At 43.3% G+C, this 27,115-nt stretch overlaps 1 protein-coding gene across 3 annotated transcripts in view; it reads left to right on the top strand.

Moving 5' to 3' along the window:
- Window positions 1-771: 771 nt before the first annotated feature.
- Window positions 772-27,115, top strand: part of nbeal1 (neurobeachin-like 1) — a 48,102-nt gene continuing 21,758 nt past the window's right edge. The window contains exons 1-21 of one of the 3 annotated variants that reach the window (XM_049569780.1): window positions 772-877; window positions 1,402-1,776; window positions 10,649-10,740; window positions 13,287-13,448; window positions 13,671-13,752; window positions 14,033-14,160; window positions 14,266-14,348; window positions 15,859-15,944; window positions 16,168-16,546; window positions 16,760-16,866; window positions 18,855-18,941; window positions 21,514-21,597; window positions 22,172-22,270; window positions 22,433-23,004; window positions 23,256-23,388; window positions 23,724-23,843; window positions 23,978-24,287; window positions 24,534-24,619; window positions 24,853-24,942; window positions 25,064-25,241; window positions 25,336-25,469. In XM_049569780.1, the coding sequence (XP_049425737.1) occupies window positions 1,726-1,776; window positions 10,649-10,740; window positions 13,287-13,448; window positions 13,671-13,752; window positions 14,033-14,160; window positions 14,266-14,348; window positions 15,859-15,944; window positions 16,168-16,546; window positions 16,760-16,866; window positions 18,855-18,941; window positions 21,514-21,597; window positions 22,172-22,270; window positions 22,433-23,004; window positions 23,256-23,388; window positions 23,724-23,843; window positions 23,978-24,287; window positions 24,534-24,619; window positions 24,853-24,942; window positions 25,064-25,241; window positions 25,336-25,469 (3,063 nt within the window). In that variant the 5' untranslated portion in view covers window positions 772-877; window positions 1,402-1,725. The remainder of the gene's footprint in view (window positions 878-1,401; window positions 1,777-10,648; window positions 10,741-13,286; window positions 13,449-13,670; window positions 13,753-14,032; window positions 14,161-14,265; window positions 14,349-15,858; window positions 15,945-16,167; window positions 16,547-16,759; window positions 16,867-18,854; window positions 18,942-21,513; window positions 21,598-22,171; window positions 22,271-22,432; window positions 23,005-23,255; window positions 23,389-23,723; window positions 23,844-23,977; window positions 24,288-24,533; window positions 24,620-24,852; window positions 24,943-25,063; window positions 25,242-25,335; window positions 25,470-27,115) is intronic. The other 2 variants (XM_049569781.1, XM_049569782.1) reach the window with 2 other exon arrangements.

The following is a 27,115-nucleotide window of genomic DNA, read 5'->3' as shown; positions in this document are numbered from 1 at the left end:
TGCTGCAGTGTATCCGGTTCCCCTACCAAATTATTGGTTCCAGTTAAATCTTAAATATTTCATGTGTTGTAATTTAACAATCATATACACATTTTTTCTTGGAAAAGGGAAAATATATTTCGTCAAAAACATTAGATTGTTGTGGCACATGAGTAAAGCAGTGAAATACCAAAATGTGGCATCATTTTATTGTCAAATTGTCAGCATTGTTTTCAGAGAAAAAAGACATGCATGTCATTTGAACATATGCCTAAAATGTAACCAGATCATTAAATAAAATGCATTAATTTACATTTTGAACATGTTATATTTAAATGAATCAAACCTGACTTCTGTAATGGACAGAGATAATGAGACAGAAAGAGATAATGACATATATATAGACTATATGTACAGGCTATACAGTATGCATATACAATTTGAAAATGTCGTGGCGCAAACTCCCCACGCTTTGAATCAACTTTCCCTGCATTTCTGACTTATGTGGCTTTTTGTGTGGGGCTTGAAGCGAGTGATTGTCACTTGCAATTGGACATCAGACATGTGCCACTGTGTTTTCTCAAAAATATCTTCAAGCACAATATATTACTTTGTAATGATATACCAGCTTTTTGGTGTATTGCAACTTTGTAGAGAGAGTTGTAAAAAAAAAAAAAAAAAAATCAAACATTATTTCTGTCATTGCTGTATTTGTGCAATAAATGTGGAGTTTTTAATGTTGTGCTGTCAGAATGGGCTCTTATTTTGAAATAAATCCAAACGAACGTTGACCGGAAGTTGCTGTCGGTTGTGCTCGCGGTGTCTTTGTCGGCAACTTGACACGTTTACAACAACTCTGGAGACGGCGTCAGTGACAGTTGGTCTTTTCGCTACACAGGTGAGTGGTCTTCTGTTTCTCGACGGTTTTATTAGATATCACCAGGTAATAATATTCATATTGTTGTTAAAATGAGACGTCTGTAGCCGGCAGTGTTGGCAGGACGAGGCGTTTCTGTCACATGAGGAGGAGGAGGAGAAAGGGAGGCTAAAAAATAGAAATAGGCTTTTTTGACAGCTAGCTTGAAGCTAGCTTGGTCAGGTAAGGTCGACTGATAGAGTAATGCTAGCCGAGTATAACCGAGGGCGTTGTACAGCTGTCACGAGACGAGCCAGTCTGGTTGTAGCTTCTCTGTAGCGCACACAACAGAAACAGACATTATTAATGGTGTATGTTTTGTCGTGCAGTTAAAGCACCATCGCCTCAGTGTGTCTGCGCTGGTAGCCAGCAGGGCAGCTCAAAGTGCACAACGTTTCTGGAGGTATTTTGTTGCTGCTAGCAGTGAATACTTCCCCCAGTCGTGTGACCGTGACAAAACAACCGCCTCCATGATACATAATTGTGTATGTTGTTGTCATTGATAGCGCAGGCACAGCTGGGAAAACCCTCCGGCGCTCCGAGAAGAGCAGAAGAAGTGCAAGTACAGGCCCAGCTGCGCTGAGTCCTCTCTGGGGCTGCACAGCCCTCCTCTGCCATGGAATAATTCTTGGAAAGTTTCTGCCACAGCACGTCCATCATCCATTCTTCCATCTTTAAAGGGAGTGTTACACCTTGCCAGAGTTGGACAGTCGTGATGTTGAGTGTTGAAGGCCAGAAGCAGAGGTTTAGCTCATGACTGAAAACCATGGAGCAGCCAGGGAAGTGACCTCAGTGGACACTACAGCCTGAGGGTGCCACTCTTTGGCACCATGGCATCCAAGGAGAGACTATACGAGGTCTGGATGCTCTACTGCACTAAGGTAAGGTGGATTCATGTACACACACACTCCCACTGTGACTGTTTTGTCTTTTGTGAATGTTGCTATGTGAAGTAATGGACAGTATGATGACATTTCCTCCCTTGTAAAGAGGTTATGTATCGTTGGTATTAATATTTTGAAAGCCTTGTGCTTCTAGTCAGAGCATAAGTGAGCATATCAGCAGTAGCAGCCTGTAAGGCAAATCAGAGTGGGATTTCAGAGCTTGTGCTGACAGGCATTTTAAACCAAAGCTACTGAGCACAATTGTTTTATGGCAATGTTTGCCATCGTTTTTTATATCATGCATTACACTTTCAGGATGCAAAAGCCTCTGAAACAGCTTATAAAACATTATAGGACTCTAAAATGTTCCAGTTAAACCCAGACTCATAAAATTGCCTGCAGATCATCAAGGGTTTTTTGACTGGGGACAAATTAGGTTTATAAATTAATAATTGATTCACAGTTAACAAATGTAAATTAATGTTATACAACACTAGCAGAGATGCTATGTGGTCTTCTCACGCTGTGAAATCAGTTAATGTGAGGAAGGGCTCATTATGTGGTGAGCACTGCTGCAGTGTACATTGCAGTGCTCGTCGGATACTGCTTTGTTTTTAAAGTGGAGATGAATGAATGACACTGGAGTAGAGACAGCACCCCTTGAGTCAGCTGTTGGCTAGATTTAACTCACTTGGCGATAAAGCATGCGCCCGTCCTGGCGTCCAATCAAAATGACCTGCCTGAGCCGCTCCTCACGTGAGCCTGGCTGCAGTCACACACTTTTTAATCCCTCACAATAACACACACACAGTACACAACCCTCTCTGGAGTATTTACCCCAGAAAAGCAAAGCTGTGTTCTGCAAGTTTAGGATATGACATCAAATAATCCTCACCCTGTGAAGCAAAGCATGCGAGCTTGAATGCTGACACAAATAGAATATTTAATGCCTGTTGTGTGGGTGTTCAGGGTGTATAACAGAAGCATTCAGACACACTGCTGCCCGCACACACACTCAAACACACACTTGTCACAATCACTTGTGAAAATGCCAGCAATTGCTGCAAGCATACACATTGCATTTGCTCTAGCAGGGATGTGTATTTGCATTGACTAAGCATTACACTGCGAGGAAGGATCATTTCATTTCATCCTGGCCATGAGCCAAGGGTCCACCAGCCGGGCCAATATTCCTCTCTGCGTGAGGCGAAGGAGACGCTGAGAGAGAAGCATTTAAATATATATGTGTAGCAGCCTGCCTCTCTCCCCGAGCAGCTGAAATGTCAGGTATGGCTGGCGGGGTGTCTCAACACTATATATGAGTGTGTATGTGAGGGTTGCCAGGATATGTTGGCTGCAAGGAGAACCTGCAGTCACGTGTCCTAAATCAGATGAGGAATGTTTGTGTGAAAGCTCTGCGACCCCCTGTGTCCCACTAAATGGTATATTGTTTCAAAACCAACCTCGGTCCTTCCTCCCATAGTCACACTACGTGCGTATGAATGATTGATGATCAGATATAGACATCTTCAGTCCAAAAAGTACCTCCTTGATGGTTATCTAAGCATAAAAACAGAATAAAGTACAGGCAATAGCTATTTAAAGTGCATAAAATACTTCAGTTAGATGACATGGAAGGTGTTTGTTTTATTCTTTGCTCGCCATCTGCCTGTGTAATGATTGACAAAGCAGTGGGGGACATCACTGCCCTTAGTGTCAGAGGTTAACGTTTGCACTGCTCTCTGAGGAAGTCAGTCAGATGTGTATTGTTGACAGTAGAAGCTTGTACAATAGGTCACGTTAGGAGAACCAGCTCATCCCGCTCTGTCTGTTCTCATGTTATTATCATTCACCTGATTATCACCCAGCACCTGGTGCTGAAAGTGGAAGGGGTGGGGTTTGTGCTCAAACAGATGTGGGACGCTAAAATTAATGTCTTAAAGTTTTGACGTATGACATTGTAATAATAATTTCAGACCGTGTCTCGAGCCAGCAGTGGCAGCTGTTCCCATATTGATGATGAGGTCAGAAATTGTTGGGTGAGCAGCTGTGGCATCAAAGTCACTGTTGAGGAGTGTGTAGGAGTTGGTGTGGCTTGTGCTGCATTGGGATTGCATGAGAAGTAACAGTCAATGCAACCCAGTGATGTTGTTAAGTTCTTATTTGAAGTTTCCAAGACTGATTGATCCTGGTTACTGTCTCTGTTCTTAACCACACTGTTGAGCACTTATGTTAGTTTTCTATTTGACCTTCAAAGAAAAGGCCGGTGTTATTCTGTAATCTATCCCTCAGTGTTTTCTGACTTCCCCACTCTGTCAATAGCAGTGCTTTTATAAATCACAAGTTTTATCACGATGTAATATATCGATTCTTTCGACAATGATATGATATTTGCTGTTATGACAATGTCTGCCACGACACAATTTAGAATTGTTCCAATACAGGGGCCTGTGGTCGATACAAGACAATATCAGTCAGTATCCTCATTGTCTTTTTCTTGCCTCCTTGCCATTGTCTGAATGGCGCTAGGCTGCTAGCACTGTTTAAATGTTTAGCAGGAGCTGTGCTTGGATTGAAATGGTGACACAGACGTAACATGGGAATTTCAAAATCAAGGTGTATCTAAAAGATGACGATATATATCGATATTTTTACTTTGCATAGCTGATATTGGGGATGATAATTGAATCGATATATTAATCGAGAGTGATGTATCGTGGCTTTTATGTAAAGAAAGTCTTAGTAATCATTTCCTAAAGCAGCGTGGCACTATAGTTTTTAGCAAACGTTAGTCTACCGAGTAAAAAGCTGATCTTTCAAATGTGTGGTAATGCTCAAAATTGTTCGCTGAGGCTGATAAAGGTTTATTTACACCACCTTTTATTATACAGCTAGCCTGTCATTTTCATTATTTAAGAAACACACTAAATCTTGATCATTGCATTTTTTAATATACCTGTATTTTTATGGTAAATTGGTATTGAAAGATAGACACATCCCACTTACAATTTGGATTGGTAGATGCCAGAAATGAAACAGTATAAATTATCATATCATGATCGTAGTTACCAGAATGATCACTGTTATAATGTTAGTGTTGAAATTTGCTGAAAATGTTCAGAAAGAACTGATACACACACTGAAATCACTTGACCAAGTTTTGAAATCCACAAATAAAATTAGGAGCACTATGTACTTTTTGTTTGTGTCAGCATTAAACAAATAACACAGCTAGTACTTTATGTTAACCTTATCAGAGGTGAATTACCATTAAAGACTTTAAGATGCTTGCTCGAGTGTGTGTTGACGAGGACAAGGGGCCAGTAGCATCACTGGGTTTGCTTGCTGCTCGGCCACAGTGTAAACAAGGGAAGAGCTAAACAAATCCGTGTTGCATGCTGCGCCTGCGTTTGGGTGACTGTTGGTCACTTTGGTTGATGCTGGACAGTTTTTTCAAAGCACGGTGATCAAACAAGATTTACATGATGATTCATCATTTAATTTTATAATTTTTTTTTGAAAATATGTTGTTATACCCCCGAGAAGCAATAGAGACCCCTGCAGGCTTCTACACACACAGCACTTTAAGGGGATATAAATAGGGCAGGTGAGGATTCTGTGTATTAGTGGATGTCTTAAGCAATCAGAGATTTTATAATTTATGAATTTTAGCAATGATTATGAGAATCTGCGGTGATTGCGAGGCCCGCCTCCAGCTTGCTTCTCGAGTTGTAGATGGCTGAGAGGTCACAGATGACAGTTAAGACCATTACGTAACCAGCGATCCTCTTAGCTGCCTGTCATTGGTCTGTGCCAGAGTGTTGTCCCCAAGCGCACGGGACCGCTGGTTGCTACTGGTGTACAGTGACAACAACACAGCAGCGTTGCAGTGGTGCTCCTCTTGCACCAGTATATTAACAAGAAGGGCTTGTCAGAAGAAGTGGAGGGTTTAGCAGACTTCTGAATAGTGCCAGTGACTCTCTGAAAGCCTTTGTCTGCTGCAGAAAAGCCCTTTTTAATTCCCAACCGCAGGGAACATGCCTCAACAGCCAGGGGCATCATTTCACCCTTCAGTGGCTTTAAAGCTGAGTCCAGTATCTTAATTCTAGAGCAGAAATCCTCACTCCCTTTTAATTGTCCACAAGCCAGGGATTTCTGGTTAAGATTCGCAGAACCACCATCCTGTCTTATGCCACTCCACCCTACCCTACCCTGCCTGGTGAGTCGCTTTTTGACTGGAATCGAAGAAAACGACAGTAATTTGCATAAGCCTCTGCATTTATGAGACTAGTGAGAGGATTGGAGGACGAGAGGTGAAAAGGGAAGAGAGAAACGAGGAGGGAAATGAACAGTCGGGCTAGAGATGACGGAGGAGGAGAAAGTGCCGCGGTTTCACATATTTGCTCAAGTAGATTACTCAGGTCTTTTTCTCAGCTTTGCTGCTTGTTTGCTTGTTACGGTCTAATCTCTGTTGTCACACACACACACACACACACACACACACACACACACACACACAATGCCAAACAGAGACACACAAGCCCACACAGTCAGGCTTTGGTTTATGTGCTGGTATGCAAAGTTTGTTCCCTCAGGCTAGCTTTCTTTCTCACTGCCGCTTATTTCATTCTGTCTTGCTTCTCATTTTCCTCTGTGCTATGAATATCTCTGGAATAACACTGATGTCACAGTCTTGGGTATCAGACACGCCTCGTGTGGTTTAACCCCTCCCACTTGTCTCTTTAAATACACCCTGGACGGTAACGTCATGGCCAGAGGAGCTGTCAATGACTGATGGGCAGTGATGCTGGGCTGTGATGGTGCAGAAACAGAATGACCACAGCCGTCTTTAAAACATACGGGGAGGGGACCTTTAAACATTGTGGTTTACGTGACTCTGTGCCACTTCCACCAAACCAGGTCACTTACAGCCACCTCCAAACTAAGCAAGCAGCCACCCGTCTAGCTGGCTGACCGCGCCTGTCTGGTGGGGCGGAGCACTTGCAGAGACTATATTGCTGCACTGAATAAGAGCAAACTGATAATACGTCAGAGTAATCTAATCACTGACAAACATGTTAAGTGCATTTCCTTTGCTGTAAATCATTTGCAAGTCAGATTTTTTAAAGGAAATATTCTAATTTCTGCAAGCTTAGTCAATCGGTCAACGGAAAGAAAATGAATCACCACCAATATTGTCACCCAACTCGTTATTATTAGTTTCTTTATGCAGGTAACGTGTCATGATATGATACCACATAGCAGAGCCTGATCTGCCATTGCGAGTCAACACACATCTCTTGTTTCATGTCAACTGGGATCTCAGTTTTGCGAATGAAGTGCATTGATCTGTGTCGCCAGTGACCTTGTTAGCTTTACAAAGGTCAACAACAGATCATTAGAAATGTGATGAAGTAGCTTGGCAAAGGGCCTAATATGATGATGGATATACAACGGAGAAGCATGCGACCCCCTTATGGGAATTGTTTTCATACACATTGAGATACAGGATGGTTGTTAGAGTTGGGACAAGGTGACTTTTGTTGAGGTAGGATTCCAATTTGATCATTATGTGTGTGTGTCAGTGATGAAGGCTATGGATAAACAGAGCCATGCAGAGCAGGGTGTGTCCCTGCCTGCCACAGTCCAAACCCTCAATGGGCATCTGTACTCCCAAGCTGCTGCCTAAAAGAGGACATTCTTTCAGTCACACACACACAGTCATTCAGTCACCGCTACGAGCAAGCTCAGTCACTTGAGAGTGAAGCTGCTGGCATAAATCGTCATCTTCAAAATTTCTGGCAGTTGCAGTCAAATGCATGTACAGACAATACAGTACTTTTTGCTTAAGTTTAAACAGAGCAGCTTCACCAGAAGGCACAAATAAATGAGTTCTTCTCAGTCATGCAGTGAATATAACAGGAAAAAACACAGGCGACATGCCATGTTCTCCCAGCAGAACATATTATTCACACGTGGCTGTTGCTGTTCAGATGTCTCTCTCTCTCTCTCTCTCTCTCTCTCTCTCACGCGCGCACACACAGAGGCCAGCATCGCAGGATTGTTCAGATGACTTCATAGGAATTGCAGAGAGCTGGCTTCCTGCTTCGTTCTGGCTGATTCCCACTCTGACACGCAGACAGAAGCAGTCAGCCTTTCAGCCCCTCTCCCATTATTTAGCCAGATGGCACTGCTATCCTGAGAAAACCCCGTTTTTTCCAGTTGCGTTTTCTCTTCACTTTCAACCTCTAATCTGCAAATTCCTCCCTATTAGATTTACAGCTTCACGGGATATTGCATAAATTGGTTGGTGAATTGTCTGTGGCCCTGCAGAATGCCCATGTGTCTGTCTTCCTGTTTGTCTGATATTGGCATCATGGGATATTTTGAGGTGTATGAAAGAAAGTGCATTTAAATCTCGTCACAAAATGCCCACACAATAACACTTTTTTCCTTTGTTGCATTGTGTTCTCATTTTCCATCTGTTTCTATGTCTCCTGGGGAAGCTAAAGAGGTACATGCTAGTTATCTTCCCCTCAGGGTAGATGTTCTGTTTCAAAGTTGATTGCTCCTTAAGATGAGTGACAAATGTAGGCCGTAAATCTCAATAACTTTGACAAAGGATGTGGAACATGGAGAGATGTGTAATGGTGCTTCAAAATCTATGTAGTCCCTGATGGCTTGAATATTGAAAATAGTGTTGATCTAGTGGTCGCACACTTTGGTCCGCCATATTTAATGGATTGCTGTGAACATGACACTCATGTTTCGCCAGAGGGTGAATCCTAATGGACTTGACAAATGCTTGTCTTTTCATCAAGCTCCATCAACAGGTCAAAGTTTACCGTCCAACACAGAATTCCTTTCCAAACCTGTGCTGGATAACTACACAACTAAATGCACATTATACTGTCTGGTGTTGTGGTAATCTGCCCCCGTCACCTCTTCAGCCCTCCTTGACCTAGATTGCTCGCTCACACCCTCCAGATGGCTCGAAGTCTCTATGACAGGAGCTGGTGGGGGGTTGTGAGCAAGTTAATACTCCTGTGTGATGAATTAATAATGCTTTCCAAACTCTATTGGACCACGTAAGCGTGTGGTGTGACACCTCCACCTCTGCTGCAGTTGTATTTGCTTCAGAACACGTAGCTGGTAGTTTATAATACAGGAATGTTATGATACCCCTTTGTCTCTCAAAGCCCCTGTGTGTAGAATTATTACGGCGTTATAGCGTCTTTCAGCTTGTCCTGATCATGAAGTTGCAGGAAAAACAAGACAGTGAGTGCAGTAGGGCTTGGCGATATGGAGATGATCAGATGTGACAATATTTTTTACTAAATACCTCTATGTAGATAATGTTACAATATTGTAGTGTTGACGATTGGTGCTGGAGATGAGATTTTTGATAGATAATCATCAGTAATTTGGATATAATGACGACTAGGTAAAGGCAAATACTAGAGTGGTCTGTAAAGTCCAGAATATGACATTGCTTTACTGTAATTCAGCCTTTTAAACCATGAAAAGACAACACTTACAAGATTACAATATCCAGAATCTAAAATGATATGGAGTCTCAAACTACAGTAGATGTAATCCATGAAAAAACAATGGTCATCAAGCCCAGGTCTCAAAAACCAAGTCAGTATTCAAACTTCCCTTCAGAGCAATAAGAATCCAACTTCTTGCGTGGTCTTTTTCTGTTTCGACATTGCTTTCCTCACCTTTACCCATGACTCATGACACTGTAAACATGTATTTACTGGCATACCTTGTGTTCACAAGTGTGAAGTGGCTCCTTTCTGTGTTTGCTGTAAGTTATTGTACAAAATGATGGACAGTTTTCCATTTGTGTTATTTATTGAGATATATATATAAGAGCTGAGTCTCCCAGGAGTAATAACTAACATGTAATGAACATCACAAGTCTTTTTGAGTCTAATTGGACAGATGTTTTTATGGTCCCTTTATGGTAGTTTTGCAGTTACACCACATGATCCCCTGTGTTTGGTGTCCTGTTTGTTCCTGTGGGCTGAGGGGTTTTCACACCAGGAACTGTACTGTGACCGAGCAGGCTGAGCCCGGCCAGCCTTCCTCTGTGGCCTGTGTTGCCACCCCGTCCTTCTCTGGGCATTGTTCCAGGAATTTAGGAAATGTCGATCAGCCGGCTGCGACAGACTCCCCCTCAGAATGCAGCCAAGCCTGTTTTCCACTCCCAACAGGTGTATGTTTTAGCTTCCACACCCTAAAAAGATAAGACACACACACACACCTGAGACATTCCTGCTCTCACGTGCTTGTCATGCTTCAGTAGTGGCTTCATAAATCGGCATACCCTTTATTCAAATATGGTGGTCAGTATACACTACATCTTGTCTCACTTTTTCATTTAGTGTTGCTTCAAATAATCAGAAATTTAAATCCTTTTTGTTTTTAAACTTGATTTTGCTGGTTACCGCAAAAGTGAAAGTAAAACTGTTTGGTTTAATTTTTAAGTGTTGAAATCTCTGAAGCCATGAAAACATGGCCTCGAGCATTTGACACAGTGCGACGATCTTGCATCCATTGTTGCGCTCATTCTGAAATGCAGAGAGACAAGGTTTGCTGCATATTGTTGAGGACACACACACACACACACACACACACACACACACACACATATTAATTAATTAATTATCAATCAAATTGCAGACATGACCTGTCAGCTGCCAGTTGTTTATGTCTCTTGACCATGACAGCTTCTCTCAGCACAGGCCCCTAACTATATTCTCTCCTTTCTTTTCCCTGCTCTCTCTCTGGTCTGGTTCTCCTTCCTCCATCTTTATTGCTCTTCATTTGTCTTCTTTCTCTCTATTGTTTCATTTCTCAGAGGGATCCAGACTATTTGAAGTTATGGCTGGAGATTTTCATCAGCTCCTACGAGCGATGCCTGGATGTGGACTTTGAAAAGCCACCTTCAAGGTAATGTGTGGCGAACTGTGATTTTATAATGGAAATGTAATTCCACATTTAATAGTTGTAGTCGGATCGGACACAGTAAATACCTAGTTCTTCATCTTTCTAAAGAGAAGGCAAACATATTCATTCATTCATTTCGTTGAGCCAGTTCTTGACGCTGGGGGTAGTGGGTGATTTCCATCTTCTTTGCAGCTACCATTCCAAGTCAATGCCGATTGTTCCTCAGATGCGTAGTTCAAGGTCATTTCTGAGCATCCAAAGAGTGTCAGTTCTGGATCAGGGGGAATGTCTCTTCCATAGACCCCAGAGAACCACTGAAATATGAGGGACATTCTCAGTGTGGCTCACAGATAAAATAAAATGTGGGTTTGACAGGACGGTGCACTATATTAGGTGTATATCCTACACTGGTAGTTCCATACCTTGGTTTCAACCTTTTATCCATTACTTTTAGCTAACTAGTTAAATCCACCTGCTTGCTAACTGGTTGACTAGTTTTCACACACACTCAATTACAACATGCGATACAGCCGACTCAAGATGACCTAATGCAGAAAACTGCGTTGGTGTACTGTTAGATGTAATCGGGAGGTCTGTGTAATTTGGGTATGTGATATGTTGTTGACAGAATGAGGCTGGCAGGTGACAGTGGAGGATTAGAGTTGAGTAGGGCAGTGACTCCCGACCAGGTGTATCCAGGGGGTATGTCTGTGGTTGCCAGGGCATACGTGAAAAGTTCAACTAATTAACTTAACTAACTCAACTGATGCCAGCCTTACACCAAATGACGTTTTACCTTAGTTAGTGCGTGTTCCTGTGATCTTTGATTGTTATGTGGTCATAAAACTCAATCTGAGTTGTCTTGACATTTTGACAAAATCAAACATGCTTTATTTCACCCTAAGTTTTTTGTCTTGGCTCATGTAAATAGGCAGGATCAATGATGTAACCATTGTCAGCAACCAATAGTTGTGCTCTCTTTAGTGCTAAACAAGTAGCAGCAAACCAGGTGGAAACATAGGGCAGCTACAGGGAGGTGCAAGGACATTAAACATGTGTTTGTTTTCTTGTGCTTTGGTAAAGGAGGAGAAACTGGTGGAGGTGTGGGGTGAACAAGTGGCGATGTTTAATTCAGCACATATTTTAGTCAGAAATCTTAATGTTCTAAACGGTTACCTTCTCATTCCGTCTACTAAAATAGTGCAGCTAAGTTGAGATGACAAAATCCAAAATGTAAAGTTTCTTCGCCAATACAGTTTATCTTTATGGATGACATCGATGCCGAACTGACGAGAATGTTGTCGACATGTGATCCCTTTTATGTTGTGTTTCTAGGGTTATGTTTTTAGGAGTCATGTCAAATTTCTTGAAGGGAGTTTGGTGTAAATTTTTCACCAAGAGCAGGATGGGAAAAAATGTCAAAGAAATCTAGCTGTAGTCTTGCAAATACTGACCCTGCAAGATCCCCAGTCTTGTAAAATCTTACAGCGTGTGACTAAAAACTCACATCGTCTGTGAGAGGAGAGAGGGTGTCAGACTTTAGCCTTTTAAAGGCTGTTCAAACTCAAAGTCTTGTCGAGTATGGTAGGCATAAAAAGTAGAAACTGTCATGTGGATATGTTTAATATCACATTTGTGTTAAGAAGGAAAATAAAGTTAGGTCAAACTGAGTGGGTTCACAATCTCCTCTTGTATGCGTCATCCACAGCGTGACCACATTCTGTGCAGCCTTCCACAGCACAACCCAAAATAGCACGGTCACACCAGATGCTTTTGTGCAGACAGGACACATTTAGTCACAGGTGATGCTCTGATTGGTGTTGACATTTGAACATGTGATGCAGGTTAACGTGCGAACCTCTCAGTGCTTGAACACACACCTGAAAGCCTGTCTTCAGTGTCTGAGAGCTTGCAGGAATAAGTGAAGTTTGTGTATACCTACTTGGTCACATTTTATCACGGAAGGAAGGCCATGTGAAAGGGTGGATTGAGGTGGAGGAATATGTGTGGTTAAATCCCATTTGTTAAGCTTTTCACCTCTCCCTCCCTCTCTGTCTGTCATCTCCTTTTTCTCCTCCTCGCCTGACTCATTTTCTCCTGTCCTCTCCTGACTCCTTTCATCCTCCTCCCTGCGCTGTCTCCTTTCCTTTTGTCGGCTGTCTTCTCTCCATTTTCTTCCCTTCCCTCTCAGTCCCTTCCTCTGCAGCTGCCACATCTGTCCTGCTTTCCCACTGACACTCATTGCATGGGTTTGGCTGTGCTCTCTCTCTCTGTCTGTCATATGAGCAGTGCTGCACACATGCTGTTCTTCTTAGGAATGAATGCCTGAATGCAGTAGGCATGTGTGTTTGATTGAGTGAATGCAGAACAGGGTCTGCTCCTTGAAGCTGGCCCTTGTGAAAACTGCAGTTATGCCTTCCTGATAAACCTCCATGATAGAAGGCTATACGTGCACTTTGCCAGTTCTGACATTAACCTCCTCAGCCCAACTCTCTACCTCATAGAGATTAATTCTGCTTCTTATGGTTGTGATGCTCCTTTGTCTCCAGGCCAGAGGAGGTTCCCCCAGTGTTGACGCTCCTCCCAGACAACATCCTGCAGGTTTTGCGCCACCAGCTGCTGCAGTGCGTTCAGAAAGCCTCTGATGGCCTGGAGCCTGAGCAGCAAAACCTGGCTCTGCTGCTGCTCAAGTTCCTTATCATCATCTGCAGGTCTGGACAGGAAATATACAGTAACAGTATAGCTACTTTACAGGAGAAAAGAAATGATTATGCCCCATGAATCCTGCATTATTGTGTGCACTAGTGTTGCTTACATTTTTCTTTCTTCATGAAATAGCCGGTACTGCAAAACAAGCAACTAACGAGCTCATGGTCGACTTGTCCTGTGTCTGTGTTTGTCTGTGTTTGTACACGGTTGGATGTTTCTGATAGGAATCTGTCCAACGTGGAGGAGATTGGCACTTGCTCTTACATCAATCACATCATCACCATGACAACACTCTATATTCAGCAGGTCTGACTCCTCCCTTTGTTTTTGCTCTGATCTTTCTGTTCAGTAAAACATGGTACCCAGTAGAGTGGGAGAGGAAATCTCTAGGTTCTTTATTAAACAGTGGTTGAATGTTTATTGATTTTGGGGAAACATAAATGCAGAAGTGACATTTTGCTTTTTGGCAAACAGAAAAATAAATCTATGGAGGCACATTTTTGAATCATATGTAGGAGAGATTATGTAGAAATAGGCTGAATCAGACACGTAATAGTGGATGTGAAGTGGGTCTCTGTGTGTGCAGCTGAAGAGCAAGACCAAAGAGAAGGAGATGGCAGACCAGAGCCAGGCGGAGGAGTTTGTCCGTCATGCGCTGGCTTTCTGTGAGAGCCTCTATGACCCATACCGCAACTGGAGGCATCGAACCTGCGGGTAACAACATCCTGCAGCTAGCTTGGCATTGCTTTACAGCAGTAACAATAAAACTAACATTCATCAGCAATAGAAGTGTTCCTCATCCTGTTTTTTTTACCCCAGGGAGCAGCTGGGTACAGTCGAGAGGAGCAGACAGAAGTACAAGGCGGCTCCCCTCACTGTTGAGTTTGTTCCTTTCTTTTACCGTAAGTGTCTTGTTTTTTATTCCCACTGTTTTCCGACGTTCAACACAGTGTTAGCAGCATTCCGGAGGAAATCTTCAAAGAGACCTATTATCCTTATTTCCAGGTTCATACTTGTATTTTTGGTTTTTACAAGAACATGTTTACATGCTTTAATGTTCAAAACACACCTTATTTTTCTCACACTGTCTGTGCTGGAACACCTGTATTCAGCCTCCGTCTGTCTGAGAAGGCTTTGTTTTAGCACCTGTCTCTTTAAGCCCCTCCCAGAAAAGCCCAGTTTGCTCTGATTGGTCAGCATTTCCAGGTCTCCCATATCTCAGTGTGTCTGTACTGTCAATGCAGCTGGTGAATGACAGTACAGCTGCATTCACACCAAATTTGGAGTTGTAGTATAAGTGCTATTTCTCTTATTCATTCATATATATATATATATATATATATATATATATATATATATATATATATATATATATATATATATATATATATATGTATATATATATATATATATATATGTATATGTGACAGAACTTTGCATCTCCTGCTTCAGTGGTATCTTTGAGTGAGGATGAGGAAGCAATCCTCTACATTACATCATAAAAAACACCCTCCTCTCCTCTCCTCTCCTCTCCTCTCCTCCCGTGTTTCCTCTCCCATCTTTTTCTCTAATTGCTCCCATGCCGTCACTCTCTCCCTCACTGCCTCCTCTTCTTTCCTCTCTGGGTCCAGTTGAATCCACTCTTTGTGTCTGTGTCCTGTTTGCCGGGTGCTGAGATGAGCCGATAGTGAATGGTGTCTGTCAAGCCACTTCAGCTACACTGGTGGCCATTTTGAACAAATACTCCCTTCTGTTCTGTGTGTGGCTGCTGTGGTTTGGCACCAAAGATAACACTCAAGGCTCAACCTGACAGACTGTGTATGTGTGTTTGGTATGTAAGTTTGTGGGGAAACTGGAGGAAAATAAAGAAAAAAGTCAGTTCCTTTTTCCATTTACAAAGCTAATTTCTTTTCAACTGGACAACACTGTTATTAGTGTTAATCAGTGATAGTAGAATGTTGTTATGTGATTGGGATAAAGGACACAGACATCATGGAGCCAAGATGTCACATTTCTTCTTCACATTCAGATGTGTTGACAGATAAGTTAATGGATGACTGGGCCCACCATGGACCCCTATGACCCAGAGGTTACTGGCAGGCTTGTCACATGACTGTGTGTGTTTTTGCACTGTGTGTGCTAACTGAGGTCCTGCCTTATCTGGTATTCAGATATCAGTTAGCTTTCATTCGTGAGTGTTTGTGTGTATGAGAGAGTCAGAAGAGATAAAGGTGTGTCTGCGTGTGCATTCATCAGTGTTCTGGTTATAAGAATACAGGAACTTCACCAGACTCATTTGTGGTTGTGTTGTATTTGCATAGCAGAGCTCATGCCTACAGCACAAACTAATAAACTGTGTTTCTGTGTGTGTGTGTGTGTGTGTGTGTGTGTGTGTGTGTGCCCTTGTTCCAGAGTGCTTCCAGGAAAGCGAGCACCTGAAGGAAAGTCTGAAATGCTGCCTGCTGCACCTGTTTGGAGCCATAGTAGCTGGTGATCAGGTAAGCCTCTAGGTGAGCGGTGTGTCACAGAAACCACTTTTCCACCAAATCTGCTCTGGTTCTTGAGCTGGTTCCATTCAGGATTCCTCTAACCTTGGTGCTATCTAGTAAACCAGTCCGCTTCTCCAAGGTTATGTGTTTCAGTTTCTGTTGCAGTAGGTCTTCTGTACCCCATATCATGCCTAACTCCTGTTGACTAACCTCATCCCTCCCTCTCTGGCAGAGGAACGCTCTGCTTGCCATTTCTCCAGCCACCATGGAGGTGCTGATGCGGGTGCTTGCTGACTGCTCCATGGGCAGCTGCTCTTCAGATGAAGGCGAGGACTGGGACAGTGAGGCCCCAGACCGTAAGGCATTGCTGACTTTGGGCTGCCTGCGGGAGGTAGTACAGCGCCTCCTGGCGTCAAGCTCTGACCAGCGACAAGTGGAAATCGCCTCCGTGTTAGAAAACTACTTCAAGCTGCTTAACTCTGACCCAGCGGCTGTCGTTGCGTCCCGACAGCAGCAGCAACAGCAGCAGCAGCAGCAAGCTAAGGGCCGAGTGCCGACACTGGGCCGACACTGGGAGAGCCGATTTGTGGCGCTGCAAGTGAACATGCTAGGTACGGTCTTAAGCAACACTTCTGTGATATTGCATTTATTATTTTGAGCTGTTCTGTTTTTGTTGAATCATGATTTGCATACAGGGAAGTCAACTAAGTGTGACTTATTCCACCTTGTTTTATTTCTGTCTTTGCTCTTTCTGTCTGTGTCTCTCTTTGTTTCACCATCTCTTTGTCTGCTGGTCTCTCTCTATCTCTGTTGCTGTCTCTCAGACACTATCAGGGACATGTTCCTGTGTTCAGACAGGCCAGTTCTACAAGCCATCTTCCTCAATAGTAACTGTTTTGAGCACCTGACACGACTGCTGCAGAACAGCAAGGTAACAGCACAGGTCTTTCTATCTAAATATAACTTGGAGACACACCTCAGTCATGAGTGTGAGTGGCTGGATCTGGTGTCTGATAATTCTGAGCCAATGTTTCTTGCGTCATTATTCCCAACTGTTTAATAGCACTTGATCATATCTTGCATCTAATACAAGATCCGGAGGCTGTTTAAAGTTGTAATCTAATATCAATATGACGTCCCCTGCTACACCCTTTTTGCCCCACCACTCTATTTATGTCGAGGTTTATAAATGTTTTAAAAACATTTGTTTAGTTGAGTTGTTTAATATGTAACAATGCACACTTTATGCACTATAAACTTACAAAGTATACAGTACTTTCCAATACTGAAACTCTTAAAGATCATTTTACCTAAGCAGTGCTATGTCTTGGACTGGTTATTTACACCTCTTGAATCAGTTTCTGGAGTGCTGGGGTTGCATTCACAAAGGATCTTACCACTTGGTAATGAAGAGCTATTCACAAAGCTGCTGAGAGACACATTCAGGAACGAAAAGAGAACTTCTTAGCTAAGAGAAGGGACAGTGTTGACCCGATTGCTATGCATGACATCATGTTTCTTGAATTAATTTTCTCAGTGATGAGTTGACAGTTGACTGGTCTGTGTCAGTGTATTTGGATACATACATACATACATACATAGATGTAACTGTAACTGTTCTAGAGTGCTTTTACATGAACATAACCTGTTCATAAGAGACTCATCGTGGTTATGATTGTATTTGGGTTATGGTGTTAACATTAGCACATAGAAATCGGGTTATTCATATTCCCTGTAAATGAAACATACTAGTAACCCTGTTACTGATTATTGCAGTCTATTTTCACAGGCACCTTTTATGTTTACAAAAACAAACCGGCATTTGAAGATGAGAAGGACAGGAAATATTAAACACTTTTAATGCTAATTTCTTCTCTGCTCTGATTGCTGACAGCCGACGGATCTGTTCGCCAACCAATGTCTATCTTCCTCTCAACCATACACACTACGTACAGAACTAACGTTATATTAAAAGGATCTCTTCAGATGGGATGCAAGGGGTCTCAACCTTGCAGATATGTTTAACACAAAGCTGTAGTGCGGGACACTTCCATCATGCATGAAAGGGAGCACGGACATAGCGACATAAACCAGTGGCATTTAAGTTACACTGTTTCTTCATCGCCCCAGAAGTGAAAGGCTTTTGCTGCCGCATTTCTTTTTGTGTTTCTGTTTCGTCACTTGCACAAAGCTGTGCCTGCACTTGCACGGGTAGTTGGCGCGGCTCAGTAACTGTCTAAGGTGTATACATGCAACAGTATCCCGTTTTTTCTTTGTTGTGGTTTCTCATGAACAGGATTTAGTGTTTATATGCTGAAACACATAAATGTGATTTTCCAAAAACCTGATCATAAATGGGTTGTTCATGTCCATGTAAATGCACTCATAAATTTCATGCATGCATCATACATACACACTCGAATATTGTATTGTAGTGTACTGTCTGGTTTGCCTTTAACTTCTCTCAGACTTAGGAGCTACTTTTAGAGCTGAGATGCTTTGTGAATTTCACCCCCATGTCCTAAATTTAGGACTGCTCCACTCCTTATTTTTAGGTGTTTTTAAAGGAGCTACTTGTAGCCTCAGGGTGTTTTGTGAACAAAGCCTCAGGTATTTAAAATGTGATTTGAATACATTACTTGTTATTGTTTAGCACTTTATAAAGTTTCAGTGTGAGGAAGAGCATTTTGCCCACCTTGCATGTTTACCTCCCACAGCAAGGCTGGATCACCAACACGCCTCCACACAATGACCCCTGCTGAGGGTCATGGCTTTTAACCTCTCACGCTCTCCTCCACTTACGACATCTCTCCCTCTCCCTCCCCCTGCACCGTCCTCTGACTCTCCCTTGTCTCCATTTTCTCTTTCTATCGACATCCCCACACGCTATGTTGACATGTTGCCTGTTGTGTGTGTCAGCTGGTTAATGCTAGGTGCACGGCGGCAGACAAGGACCAGAAAGATATAACCAACAACAGGTTACTGACAGGAGAGAGGGACACTCAGGTACCGCCGAGAAAGCCCCACCTCATCCTAACCAACCCCCAAACCATCCACCTACCTGCCCCTTACCCTCACCTGCTGCCAAGTCCCACCCACTTTCACCTCACCAGAGCCATGTGGCCACTCCACAGCAAGACACGTTCATGATTACTCACTGAGTCATTAGACTGTCAGGGTGCTGGCTGGCAACACACTGTTGGTTGTGCAAGCATCATTTATTTAATAACGGTTTCACCACCATGTTAGCGGTTTTTAAGGTATTCACTTTAATGCCGTGTTTCCTGTTAAATCACTTATCAACAAAAGTGCAGAATTGGGCTCCATTGTAAGTCAGAAGGTTCACAGATAAAACATTTTCCCCACAATTACAACATGCTAATGTTAATAGCACCAGCCTATCACGTTTTATTTTGCATAAATAAGCCTAGTAGCGAGCAGAGTCTTTCTAACAGTGAAGAACATGATTCTGACTTAAATGATGGGTTAAATGGGCATCAGCAAGCCCGCATTACATACGTCCGGTGTATGATATGTCCGTCTTGTTAGTGATCAACTGTGTTTTAGAAACTATGAACTTGTCACACACATCTCACCCCCTGCTTTCTCCTTGCAACTCTCGCACTCAAGCTGAAGTTTCATGACATTGTTAGACAGGCAGTGGAATATTGCGGCCAACAATCAGCCAGTTGATACTTCGTCCCAACCATGGAATTGGGCCTGTGACATTGCGGTTATGTTCGCATTTACTTATATCACAAAGATATTTTTCAGGCATGCACCTGAATTTATAAAACCAGAAAAACTGTGGTCAGGTAGATTATTTTTTTCAGCGTCCATCCACGGACTGTTGCTCTCCATGTTGTCCTCCGTAGTGCTCTGCGAGAAGAGCGACCGGACTGAGACACATCTGTAGAAATCCAATTGGAATCGCATTTCAAACCACCTTTAAATGTTGTTTGGTTCAATTTGCAAAAATCACAACCCCTATGTGTTGTTTTTGTTTGTTTGTTTGCTGTCTAGACTTTTTGAAATTAATCTGAATGCAGTCTGGATATGCTAAAAAAACCAGATCTGGGCTGACCTTCTGAAGAAGATGATGCGTCCGTGCCCTGTCTTTTGAATGGTGTAGTGTCAACTTTCAGTCAGCACTCTTTACTGAATCATCTCATGTGCACAGAAAGGTCACTTGTTCCCCTTAGAGTATCCCAGCTTTCATTCTACTCTTTGTACTTTTTCTACTCACAGAGCCACCTTTATAAGGTATAATCCCTCCATTGATCTGGATAATATGAATACAGGTGGACAAACCAGCATGAAGACACACACACACACACCAGTGTGTCTTTGTTGCTGTGCAGCTGTAACCTAATGCAGTGGCCGATGCTTCAGCCTGTTTGGCTGGTTTCTAGACATCAAGCTTTGATTACTTTCAAGGTCACATGGAGAACGCCAGCTTAATAGGTCAAAACAGCTTTTTAGTTCATTTACAGCAGAGAAATTAAAAAGCAATGCAGGTGTAGTGAAAAAACAAACATAAAATTTGAAATTCCACAACCAGAATTAGCCGAAGGTGCTAAATGGATTAGCAACGCACCTTCCCGTCTTGCTATGGAGTGACCACTTTGCCTCTTTCACAGCTATGTCATTTAATTTACTCTGTTGCCATTTTCGGTTTCCTCACGCCTCCCCAGCCCTCCTCACACCCACTCCCCCCCTTTCCACATTGTCCTGGTTTTCTGCAGTTTACTATGGGCTCTGCTGGAATGCTATCACATATGCCTGGTGTGTGTTCTTAAAGAGTTCAGTGGTTTGAGGTGATCTGGACTCGGTGACAATGAAGTGATTTTTGCCACAGTCCCTCTCCAGCTGGTCCGAGACTCAACCAGTCTACGCTTTTATTCTAAGGGAGTAACGGGTTCAGTGACCCGGGAACATGAGCAGGACGGAGCTGGATAGAGATGTGTTTTTATTCATGGTTTGTCTTGTGTTTTATGGGTTGCATGCTTTTTGTGAATGTGTGAGGAAAAAGAGTAAGGTACTTCTGGCTGTCTCTGTGTGGAGGTGGGTGTTTTTGTTTTTTGACTGAGCCCTGAGAGCTTCCTGCTCCAGTCAGATCTTCATGCTATTAAAAGGACTGCTTCTTTTTTACCTGGAGCAGAAAGACAACACTTTCCTTATCTGCACTGTAACATCTGCAGTACAAGCTTTGATGCCAGCCCCTACTGCAGTGATACACAGGGTTCTAAACATCAGTGATTTCACTCACACGCGTACACTAACTGAATCAAACTCCAGGGCATCTACTTAAGTCTCCCTTTTATTCCTCCAAGTGAGATGCATGTTGTATTCAGTGTCTCAAACAAGTTGATCATTATCATTTTAGCACTACAAGCCTTATTTTTGAATGTGGCTTCAAACTGTATGCATGCTTGTCACCTTGTTAAAGTACTACAGTGTTGATGTGGAATAAGAGGAGATTTGACTTGTGTCCAATCATCTGTTCGTACATGCTCTCCTGTAGAAAGTATAAGTGATTGGCTGTAGTGAGTGACTGACGAGTGTGATTTTTCTTCAGGTGTTTCAGGGGCGACTAGACTCCCTCGCTGTAGCAACCATCAAAGCCCTGACAACAGTGATGCACAAATCACCAGCTGCAAAGGTAATGGGAACACAAATACATGCATGCCAGTTCGGAGAAGCTGTACGAGTGCTTACAAAGAAGCTAAGCAGTTTATTGCGGTGGATGCAGGGCAGCAGCAAAATGTATTTTAGCCAATTAAACAAAAGTCGCACCTAAAAAAATGTATAACAGTTTAAGTGTATGCTATATTGAGAGAATTGTTGGCTTAAGTTCCTTGTCATAAATAGCTGTCTGTCGGTAACGTAAAGTGGTAAAAATATTATAAATATAGCACACTCTTGAACTAATATTGCTTTCGGAGGTGGGACTTTTTAGGTAGCTACAGTACGTATTGTTGCTGACCCCTCCACAGCAGTAGACTGCTTAGCTCCCATGTCGGTCACCAGTCTGCTTCTTCAAACTTGGGGTGTTCCGATGACATCTACTATATCCAATACACTAACTATGATAAGTGCCTCAACCCCATTTCAAAAGATCTGTACTATCCCTTTAAAGTTTCGAAGAGTTGTGCACTTCATTTACTTTTTATGCAGAACTGAGGTTATCATTTGCGCCCAGATGCCATGTGATTGTATTTTGACCACCCCTGCAGGAGGTGTTCAAGGAGAGGATTGGTTACAATCACCTGTATGAAGTGCTCACCTCACTCGGCCAGCCATCACGGCACCTTCTCAAAGAGCTGATGAACATGGTGAGAGACAGATTGTCGTTGGTGTTTCTTTCATCTAGTCTTCCTTTTGGATATTTGTTGGTCTGATTGAACAAATGGCACTTTCTAACACATTGCTTCTTTATGTGTGTGTGTATTCTGTGTCTTCACCTTGTTGGTGTTTATGTGTGTTTCTCTGTGTAGGCGGTGGAGGGAGAGCACACCTCAGTGGGGCTCCTGGGCATCAGTAACGTGGAGCCCTTGCTGCTGCTGGTCCAGTGGCTCCCTGAGCTGGACTCATCGGAGCAGCAGCTTTTTACCGCCGACTGGCTCCGCCGCCTCAGCTGCCTCAATCGCCAGACCCGCGCCACCTGCGTCAATGCGGCCATGGTCATACGAGCACTGGCAGGCCTGGAGCGACACCAACGGCTTCACCGAGCTTGCTCCGAGAGCCTGTTTGGCCTGGTGGGCTCACTGGGCTCCCAGTCCTTGAGCACCAGGGAACTTCTAGGACTCCTACGGCTCCTCAGGCCTCCAGAGAGTACACAAGCACACCCTTATGTAGGACCTGCCCTGAGAGCCCTCCTGGCCATGGTACGGAAGCAGGGCTTGGAATGCGCAATGCAGTACTTTGACCTGTCGCCCAGCATGGCTGGCATTGTAGTTCCAACGGTGCAGCGCTGGCCAGGCTCTGCCTTCAGTTTTTTCGCCTGGTTGTCACTAGATCAGGACCAGCTGGGCCCGCTCAGCAAGGACAAGAGGAAGCAGCTGTACAGGTGAGGGGAAAAGAGAGGAGGAACAAAGACAGAGACCGTATTGAGGAGAGAAACTGGAGCACAAGAGCATCCAAGATCATTTTAATCACAATGTCTGGTCTTGACAAAGTCTAGCATCATTGTATGATGGCATATTCATTAGTTCTTGTGAAATTCCCAGACTTCTCAGTCTTGAAGAGCCAGATTTTATGTCAAGCCTTGCTCAGGCTGTTTTCTTATATTTCGTATTTAATGTATTTCATCCCATACAGCTTTTTTACCCCTGGAGGGACGGGGTTTGAGGCCTTCATCAGCTCAGCCGGTGTGCTTGTAGTGGCTGTATGCACGAAGAAGGAGTACGTCACCGTCATGCTGCCCGACTACTGCTTCTGTGACTCTCTCTGGGTGCGTCAGCTTTAATGACATCAGCTGTTGACATAATTTACTGAAAGGGTGGTGCCACTGCAATATGGAAATGTAGACAGAATAAAAAAAAATCCACTTTTAAAGCACTCAGCACTAACATTTGCAATCAGTATTGAAGAAGATCGATTTTGAACACCCCCCACCTTCTATAGGAACATTTAGACCAAATGTTGTGAATATCCTTTAGTCTGGCAACACAGATCACCCTACATTTAGAAGATTAGCACCTTCTAACCAAACATCTTGTAGACTGATTAAAGAGAGCAACACTGAAGATTAAAGGGACTAAATTCTGTCTGACTTTATGTTTACAGCACAGCATCGGTGTGGTGCATATACCGGGAAAGAGGCCGTTTGGGCAAAGTCTTGTGTACATTTATGTGGATGGACAGCAGAAACTATCTGCCCCCCTCAAGTATCCCACCATGACAGAGGTGAGACTACCCATGATTGAATATCTCAGATAGGAATGCTGTTTCTAATGTTTAACAAAGAAAAAATGTTACTTATATGCTCATATTTTTTTATGATCACTCCCCGACCTCGATGTATTATCTTCCGCCCACAGCCATTCATCTCCTGCGGCATCGGCTCAGCAGGCAACCGGACCACCACCCCTCCGCCCTCTCAGATCCCAGACCCCCCCTTCTCCTCTGCCACCACGCCCACCACTCGCTCCTCACTGGGTGGCATCCTGTCGCCGCAGACCTGGGGGGGACTGCTGGGGGGGAAGCCTGAGTCTGTGACTAAGCTCATCTCTGCAGGGACCCAGGACAGCGAGTGGGGAAGCCCTACCTCCTTGCAGGGCCAGCTGGGAAGTGTCATGGTCTTTCATGAACCCCTACAGCCCAACCACATAAAAGCCATCTGTAGTGCTGGTAAGCAGGGGGTGAGAGGAGGAAGATGAGGAGAGAAAAATGTAGTGGGATAAAGGAGGCTTACAGCAGTGTTTGTTAGAACAGTGAAGCAGCAGCAGTTTGACCATTAAAGATGTACTAGTGACCGGAATTGGTCGATTTTCAGTCTTCAGTCTCAGGTGTACAAAATCTTTACAAAGATTAAAGAAAAAGTAAGCCTGCTATTTTTTTGTTCTCTCTCTCACTCTCCTTCTGTCTTCTACGCAGGTCCAAATTGCATCTCTCCTTTCAAAGCCCAAGAATCTGAACTTGGCGACCTTTCAACCAAATTGCTGCTGCACTACTCGCCCAAGGTAATAAGTCCACTGTGGTTTCAGTCATCCTGTCTTAAAACTTGAAAGTCAGGCACATACAGTCCTATCAGGTCGTTTTAAGACAGTCATGTGTGTTTCCTTTGTGGGAGTGTGGACGTTTGCTGTGCAGAGTCTCATGGATGATTGTATCAAGATAAAATGATATATTTACTGCAGTCGTATTATTTATCTGACAGAAATCTGTTAACTAAACATGGTCCCTTTGTCACCAGGCGTGTAGGAACCCCATCTGTTTAGATCTGTCTCCAAACATGCTGCATGGACGCCTGACTGGGAATAAAGTCGTCAACTGGGATATCAAGGTAGGAAGAACATACAGCTCAGGCTGTCTCGTAATTGCTGTGTGCTCAGAGGAATATTCCAACTTGATCTGCACAAATGAATATTGTATATGAATATGTGTTGCTATTTCATCTGTGGCAGGATATGATCAACTGTGTAGGTGGCCTCTCAGTGCTCATGCCCATACTGGAGCAGCTGGCCCTGATGACGCCAGATCAACAGGCCAGTGATCCTGCAGCTGGGTCAGATTTCATCACCCCTGATGTGACGACGCCAGCTGAAGGAGATTGGGTCATCCTTCCATCCAACAGGGCTTCAGGTCTGCTCCGTCGCCTACAGTATATATTCATTTTCATAACTGTGACACCAGGGCACACATGGAAACACATGTATTTTTTATTTTTTTGTTTCAGAGGCACGCCTGGAGAAGAATCTGGTGGCCACCTTCCTGTTGGTGCTGAAGCATTTCCTGCAGAGACACCCTATCAACCAGGATAATCTGCTCCACTCACATGGTGTTGCCACACTGGGAGCCCTGCTGCAGAAGGTTTCTATTTAATCATAATTATGCACACGATTATATTACCAGGCTGTTATGAGTCTTTAGTTTACACATTTAAAAACATTTCGCATAATCTCCTCCAGACATGAAACAGGGCTTGAAGCAGATCTACTCTTTCTCCCTCATTGAGAAATTCTAGATCTGGCCGTGCACCCTGCCCACTACCGCTGCTTGCAGAAGGTTTTGCTCCCTACTTACTCCCGCACTAGAACAAGGTGTGGAGATAGGTCTGGCTATGGTAGACTAGTGCTAGGTTGAACAGTGAAACAGCAGTGTACTTCAAGATGGCTAGCGCTAGCGTTACTGGAAAAATGGGAGTGATTCAGCCGTATGTGTACGAGCCTCAGTCAGACTCTCATGAGTTGTCTGCTGTGCACCAAAATTGGCGTGTAGTTAGCATCTCTTTTTGGTTATGTCGGTTGTTAGCTTGTTAGCTTGTAGCTGACAGTGGCTGACACAGCATTAGGGGTTGTGAAACATACAATATTATCTGCTACGATATTACAGTGCTTTAGGGGTCTAATCCAAGATGTCAGGTAGATTCTTTCCGTCTCGCTGAGGCTTTTATATTTTGTGTAAAAAGTCAGCGCTCCTCTGAGGTTTCAGTTTTCTTTGCCAGTGTCCTGTTGAAGTCTATTCCTTTTGTTAGTATGTGTTAAATGTCAAACATAGGGGCATAAACAGAAGATAAACTCATTTTTGAGTGGAGGGGGACTTAAAGCATTACACTGATAGCATGTAATTACCATACTTCCCTCACTTTCCTGTATTACAATATGTCCGAGGAGAACAGTTTTGAAGTTATAAAGTTCTCCTTTAGAGCAGACCAGTTTGAAATAAAAATATGAAATGTTTGCATTTCATACTCGAGGACCACAAGAGACAGTTTACACCAGAAACATAAATCTCACGCCTCTTTGCAAGTTGGGACTTTAAAACAATACAAGTTCCCTAATTGAGTTGAAGACATGGGTCCCTTGATAATACTAATCCTGCATGAGTCACTCTCATGAATTTCAGCTCGGCTCTAATTGTTTGAGCAATAAAGTTTCTTTCTCTTTAAGATGTTCAATTTCCATTGTCCTGCTTTTCCACAAACAGGAGGCAAGATTGAGATGGATGTTTTAAGAGCATTTCTGGTCATTTTCTGCCAGTGGAGTGCATTTCAAAAATGCAGTAATTACAAAATATCTCCATTTTCTATTAGTCGATGCAAAAAGGACATAAACCGCTTTTGTTCTTCTCCCTATTCAAACTGGATTAGTTTGGTTGTGAGAGGGGAATTAAGAATCTGCTGACTGACTTGAGGTTTATTCTAGCTTTTATTATATTGTTCATAATGTATGAGACTGGTATGGTGTGAGAATTATGAATGTTGCTTCACCTCCTCCTGTGAAATGAGATCGCCTCAGATAGCTTTTGTCCCCGTCTGTGTTTGTTCGGTGTCTGTTTGTCTTTCCCTTTGTATCTGTCTGTTTCCCTTGATTGCTCATTCTTCGTACCGCAGCTTTCTTTATTCCCTCTCTCGTCTTCTATCTTTTGTGTGGTGCATGTGTTTTAGTATTTATTTGTTTATCGCGGGGGGGTGGGGGGCGGAGGAAATACCTCTGAATCAGCATTTGCAGCATGGG

Source organism: Epinephelus fuscoguttatus, linkage group LG24 (genome assembly GCF_011397635.1).
Source record: "Epinephelus fuscoguttatus linkage group LG24, E.fuscoguttatus.final_Chr_v1".
Taxonomy (NCBI): Eukaryota; Metazoa; Chordata; class Actinopteri; order Perciformes; family Serranidae; genus Epinephelus; species Epinephelus fuscoguttatus.
The sequence above is the reverse complement of the archived record's forward strand: the minus strand, read 5'-3'. Positions and strand labels throughout refer to the sequence as shown.